This window comes from Perna viridis, chromosome 1, assembly GCF_037379345.1.
Source record: "Perna viridis isolate PV_CMFRI_1.1 ecotype Kerala chromosome 1, ASM3737934v1, whole genome shotgun sequence".
Lineage (NCBI taxonomy): Eukaryota > Metazoa > Mollusca > Bivalvia > Mytilida > Mytilidae > Perna > Perna viridis.
Window position 1 is genome coordinate 70070747 of NC_142445.1, and position 6892 is coordinate 70077638.

Sequence of the window (6892 nt, forward strand, 5' to 3'; positions counted from 1 at the left end):
GTGTATTTGAGATTCTGAGTTTATGTTTGCTAAGATATGCCCAATATTAGTTGGAGCCATCTTTGTTCCTCAGCGTACACTTGTGTCAATTGTTACTGTCTGTTCAAATGTCGGACATTCCTGATTCAGAAGTTAATATGCTTTTGGTAATCAGCCTTACCAAATTTGTGTAGTGATTTTTGACAGTTCAGTAATCAGTATATATTGACAGTAATTAAAGCCAGTTCATTCATCATACTATGTCAGGCCTATTCACACCGTATCAGTTTAACAAATGAGTCTTTAATATGCAACTTCCCTTAATCTGATGTGAGCAATGAAAACATGGATTATGAGAAAACTGTATATAACGATCGGTAACGATATGTCGATTATAAGTTCACTTTTCATCATCAGAATGATTTGGTTTGTTGTCAGGGGTTGATGATGTTCATATTGGTGTTATGATTAATGGAGAAATTATTATGTAAATATAGCTGTATTGCTTTACATAAAGTCAGAATTTAATGCCTTGTTAGAACTGTAGAAGATAAAAAAATAAGAGTGATGCCAAAATGAAGCAGAACTTTTTCCTGTTCGATTTAGGCTTTTAAGCCTTGAATTTTTTTATGAAAAGTTACTGAACAAAATAGGCTAAGGAGAGTCAAATTAGTTTCCAAAAATGAAATGGCAGGATTGGGTTGAAATATAAAGTCCAAAGGTCAAACCTTGGAAAACAGACTTTTCTTAAAGGTTGATGAACCCATTCAATTGTTATGTCTAGAGGTCCATCCAAAGAAATAAATGCCATCATCTTCTGACCCTCACTAATATAAAGTTTGAGACTTGCACAAATGCATTGATTGAACTGGTACCCACTTTCTGGTTTTGATTCATTGTTATATACAATGTTTATTTTTTAGGATCTGGATTCCACACCAGTAGTAGTAAGAAGACAATTGATGAAGATGTAGATCTGAATGTAGATGATGATGATTCAGAAATGTATGGAAGGCCTCAGTATCCTTTAAATGTTCGATTTATCATTTTATTGGCAACTTTAAAGCTTTTCCAGTGTTCTAAGTGCCTAATAGGTTCTATTTCAGGAAACAACCATGATACTAAAAAAATCTACAATGAGAACATTACTTCTAATCAACTGTGATGTTGCTGATTAACAGAGTAATGTTATTCTTGAATGTGTTGACAGAACATCACAAATTGCCCTATGGGACTTGCTTTCTGCCATGTGTTGACAGAACATCACATCTTGCCCTATGGGACTTGCTTTCTGCCATGTGTTGACAGAACATCACATCTTGCCCTATGGGACTTGCTTTCTGTTTGGCCTTCCAAACTGCCATTATTCTATACTTAGCAAGTATAAACTGATTTATCAGCTGTTCTGTTATTTGGATTCAATTTTTTAATGGATGTTTATTTAACATCACTAACAGTTAATCCTTAGATTATCTTTCTCATTTTAAATCAAGTATGAAGAACTTTAACACCGCTGAGACAGACACCCAACGGTAAGATTTCGGTTCTAACTCAGCAGAGAGAATATCCAAATCTCACCAGAGGGTGTCTGAGTTTTTCTAGTCTTGCTTATTTTGGTGGTGTTTAATTTTTTTCTTGCTTTTAAAATTGATTATGTAATTAGTATGCTAATTCAGAACGTCCTACTTGCAGAAATTCTTTAGAATTTACAAGACATAATAAAACATTTTATTGTAATGTCACAAATGTCATATATTTTATTGCACCCAGGCCAAGGTTGAGAAAAGGAAATCTCACATGACAAAAATAGGAATAACCTTGTGTTTTAGTGAAAAATATTTTTCATTTCTTCCTTTTTTTACACTGATAAAAACAAGTATGTCTACTTTTCTGACTAAATATTTGAGCATGTACTCCTAGTTCTATGGATTGTTACAGGTACATCAACATTTAATTATTCTAATTAATAATAAATGTTGAGCAAGGAACCAGTGACACTGCACTGTGCACACTTTTCTTGTTAGTTTATGATAGTACAACCTTAACCCATTAAAGATACAGTGAAGCTGACATAATTCCTTGTTCCTCGGAGGAACCTAATGAAGAACGAGAAAGGGAGGCTTTAAGAGGAGCAGTTTTAGGGTAGGTTACTGTTACTTTGTATAGATATAGGGTCTTCAGGAAATGATTCACTTTATTAATAAACAAAAGTCAGTTAAAAGTATTGACATATTTTGGTATTTGGATAGATGAACTTCATTTTTACTCCTGTACAAATTTCTGTAAATATTGTATGATAAATCAAAAAATGCTGTATGGAAAATATTCTATTTGAAGAATGTTCATTGACGAAAGATTCCTTTGGGCCTATCGCCATCATTTGGCGTCCGTTGTCCTCATCTTTAACAATTTTCCAAAACTCATCTCGGGCACTACTGGACCAATTAGAACCAAATAAGATATGCATGCTGCCTGGAACCGATTTTGGAATTCATGATCCATTGAAAAATATGGCCACTGTTACTAAAAATAGAACATAAATAGCAGTTTTTCCCATATAACTCGTCAACCCTAAATTTGACCCAAATTCTGACTGTGTAAAAGTATTCAGCATGATGAGATCTATTTGTTGATATTTTTTTTTTGTGTAAATCTGTTGAGTCATGTTGGAGTTGTTGTCCTTGTTTTGCTTTTTTTCAATACATGTATTATTACTTTAAAAACCTTCTACTCAGGAACTACTGTACAGATTTCGTTGGAAGTTGATGTGATTGTTTCTTAGGTATGAGCGTTAGGAATTTTTATCCAAGCAAAACATTGCTACTTTTACAAAAATAGCAATGTGGGTTATCAAGTCAGGTTAGGGATTCAGGCTCTCTGAGAGGGCCTTTGTGTATCACCTCCTGAAGCAAGGCTGGTTTCTATTGATCATTTGTAAATATATTGTAAATTTTGTTCTCCTTTAGAAATTTCTTCTTTTTTTAAGTAATATTTAAGTTATATAATGAAATATTCTTAACTGTAATTTTGTCTTTTCAGGATTCCCACTAGTTCTACTCAAGCCAAGGGTGAGTTATTTGTATATTATAGACAATTTACATTTCTTATATCTAGTGGAAATCACAGAAAAGTATTAATCCTTAAGTGGACAAGGAACAATTTAGAGTTGTAAGGAAATTATACCATCAAATATACTGATCTGTTGGTTCCCACACCTCCCCATTCAAGAAAAGATTTATAACAAGAATCATTTAAATATATAACATTATCAGTGAAAATTCTTGCTTTCGTAATAAATTGTTAAGGATAAGTTTAACGGTTTTCTCTTGACAGCTAGTGCAGAACTGATGGAAGTGTCTGAACCATGTCAATCAACTTCTGAAGATACCATTGTACAGTAAGAAAATTTTCTATAAAAAATGTCAATTCCTTACATTACGGAGACCAGAGTGTTGTAAACATTGGGAATCGTAGGAAGTAAAGCCGTTTGATTATTCAGCTTGTATTTGACAGTAAAATGATTCATGTTAAAACACTGCATATTAATAATTAATATTAATAAAATTCTAGTCATAATTGTGCTCCCCACAAACAGAAAAAAGTTTTTGAGGGTATAAAGAAATTACCTTGACTATCTGTCCACTTATCTCTTAAACAGCTCTATGAAATTCAACAAAATTCTCAAGAAATGTAGATATCTGTCGAGCCTATGGAAGCCTATGTTTTTGGAACTCAATTTCTTCATTTCTTGTTCATTTTTAGGTTCTATGTGAAATTTCTGTTCATGAATTCTTTCACAATGGTGTGAATTTTATCCAGTTTAAAGAAAATGACATTCTTTTTACAGAATTGAACCAAACTCACCTAATGAAGTTATTGAAGCATTGAAATGTAAATTAAAAGATAAAGAAAGCGAACAGAAAACTAAATGTCTTATATGTATGGTTAGTATATCCAAATAAGTCAAATCATAATCTGTATCATTATGAAGTTGTTTGAAAAATATTATATATTTTAATTTATTGTCATTACATGAATTTCAAGTGCCTTGATATCAGTAGAGAATATTTTTTATTGCACATTCATGATTTCAACTATTTTTCTTTTCCTGAAAATTTATACATCATCAACATAGATACCACCACTGACTACATAATAGACACAAATTCTAAAAACCTATTAATATGTTTACTATATAATTCACACATTTTCAATATTCCATTCTTTTGTTATGGTGTTATATTGTTGTTCATTGATAACCAATTTTTAGGGTGTGCTCTATAAAAACCTGAAATGTTCTCATGAAATTTGGGCAAACAAACAAAAAATGATAAACACAAATAAGCATACCTTGACAGTATTGTAAGTTGCTGTGTTCCTTATTGGTAAATATTTTATGTTCAGAGAGTTTTTTTTTATAATATTGTAAAGTGTTCTAATGTATCACAGGAATCTTATAATAAAGCTGTAACATCAATACAGTGTTGGCATGTACATTGTGAAGACTGTTGGCTCAAAACACTTGTAAGTAAATTAATCAAAATTTAAAAAAAAAAACATCTGTTTGCAATCAAGACAGTTTATTGACATGTCTAAAGAGTAAGATGTATCTTAACAATGATTTTCTAAGCTGTAGTTGCGTTTTATTTTGTTGTTTAAAGTATGGCAAACTAAATAAAAATCTACACCTGGTTTGTTAAAGACAATCACCAAGTATAGTAGGAAGTCACATTCTTTTTCGAGGAAAGACAATGTCATACGTTCTTATCCTGTTGTAAAATCTAATCAATGTAAAGGTATTGATGATGTAATATCACAATGATAGTTCTGGGAAATGCAGCATTTTACAAAAGTATAAGGTATTAGGCCATACACAAAAATGCCTAGGTTCTTGGGCCACTTTTAAAAAAAAAAAAGTTGATGCGGGAGGGAGGCTTCTTAAACGCACAGGATGTTGAGAAGTTAAATAAAATATTCCATGGTGTTAAAACTGAAGTGGTATATGAGATGTGGCAAGAAATAAAAGCATCTATCAGCCATGACAAACTTTAGTTTTTAACGATCAATTTAAAGAACAGCCTCATTCTCATTGTACTTTTTACATTTCTGTCAAGCACGCAAATTATTGCGTAACTAATTAAAAGTTGATTCCAGACTGGATGTGAAAATTTTTGGAATGTGTATGAAATTTCCAGAATTTACCGTAATAAAAATCACAGATGTGGGAGGGTTTTCAGGGATAGGGCAGTGCCTGAGAACCTAAAATATTTTTTTTAGCCTTAATATTCATTCCTAATGAAACTTTAGAGATTTATTGTGTGAGGAGAAAACGTTGATGGCTTCTCTCTCTGGACTGTAAGTTTTAATATGATTGAAGTTAAAGTCATCTTAAATATCGAGACTTTTGAGCTGCATGTGACCTTTAAATACTGACACAGAGGGTTATAAGATGTCTAGAGATCAATAATTTAATTTTAGAAGTAACACACATTCTGACTGGATAATAAAATTTGTTACTTCATCAACCTTTTTTAATGAGTAACTCAATGAATTTTGATACCAAATTAAATTATTAGGAGTGACTATTATATTTTTTGGTCTATTTGAAATAACCTCAATGCCTGTGTTGCACACTTCAAAATAATCTGCTAAGCAGGTTATTTAGTGTGCACCACATGAAAGTTATTTCTTCATAGACCAAAAAAATATAACAGTTATTCCTTAAAAGAATTTATCTTTTCATTCTTGCTTCATTTTTCATTATTAATATGTTTTGTTTTTTTCAGGGAGCCAAGAAGTTATGCCCACAGTGTAACATGATTACCTCCCCTGGTGACTTAAGAAGAATTTTCCTTTAAAACTTGGAAATAAACAATTGTGATTTGTTAAAGTTATTTATTAAAAGAGAAAGTTTTCTTTCTTTGTAGTAATGAAAAAAAAAAAAATGTTTTGTCTAAATGTGCATAAATAATTTATTCTTAGGAGACTGTCTTTTTCTGTAGATGTGTTATAGCTTCTAAAATTAAACGATCCCCTCTTAATACTATCATCTAATAATAATTGGTTTTTTATATATTTTTTTATAATCTATCGATTCAACAGAAACAAGTCAATGATATTTCTTAAAAAAATATTACTCTGGTGTGTGATATTAATGGTGAAGAGTATTAAGCATTAGTGAGGCTTTCTACGTTTATGTATTTACATATATAATTATACATATCATTGAAATGAAGTGAGTTTTGAATGGAAAACTGGTCATTACTGGAAGTGTTGATGTCTAAGTATGTTTTTTTTTAATAAGTCTGTGTGAGAGTTTAAGAATATGAGCTAATTTGGTTGAGAGGTACACAGCGATATTGTTTTGATTAGTGAGTACTTTTATTGGAAGTTTTAAGATTGATATTATTTCTAAATTGAGTTTTTACTAGCATCATTTAGCATATCACTTGTTAAAACAATAAAAATATTAGTGAAGTTCTCTAACTCAATCAAAATTGGTTAGACCTGTAGCGAGATTGATGCCTGCCTGAGTCTTGGATGGAGTAGTGCTGTGACACACTGTACTAACCCTAGTCTGTTTGACTGTTGTACTAAATACTTTTGTTTCATATCTCATAGCAATAAAATTCTGTTGCAGTAATTTGTTTGTCCAATTTAATTTGATGTAGTCCTGGGCATTCAAAATGACTTGTTCCCTCTAAGTTAAGCTCACCTGGACCTCAACTTTTTTATATTAGTGGGATCTGTAAAATATTTGTTGTTGCAAGTGTGAAGTAATTTAAGACAGTAAAAATGTATTTTGATTGATTTTTAAAATATAGAATATTACTCTATTTCTACCATCAAGATCATTTAAAGCTAAGAAATTTTAATCCTTAACTTTTTGTATTGTAGAAATTTGATACTGGAG

At 31.2% G+C, this 6892-nt stretch overlaps 1 protein-coding gene across 4 annotated transcripts in view; it reads left to right on the forward strand.

The window, feature by feature from the left end:
* LOC148630189 (E3 ubiquitin-protein ligase Rnf220-like) overlaps window positions 1–6622 on the forward strand; it is a 29316-nt gene extending 22694 nt beyond the window's left edge. For 2 of the 4 annotated variants that reach the window (XM_088562667.1, XM_088562674.1), the window contains 7 exons: window positions 903–999; window positions 2035–2121; window positions 3019–3047; window positions 3313–3376; window positions 3827–3923; window positions 4429–4503; window positions 5766–6622. In XM_088562667.1, coding sequence (XP_088418793.1) covers window positions 903–999; window positions 2035–2121; window positions 3019–3047; window positions 3313–3376; window positions 3827–3923; window positions 4429–4503; window positions 5766–5837 — 521 coding nt within the window. In that variant the 3' untranslated portion in view covers window positions 5838–6622. The remainder of the gene's footprint in view (window positions 1–902; window positions 1000–2034; window positions 2122–3018; window positions 3048–3312; window positions 3377–3826; window positions 3924–4428; window positions 4504–5765) is intronic. The other 2 variants (XM_088562648.1, XM_088562658.1) reach the window with 1 other exon arrangement.
* Window positions 6623–6892: the final 270 nt, after the last annotated feature.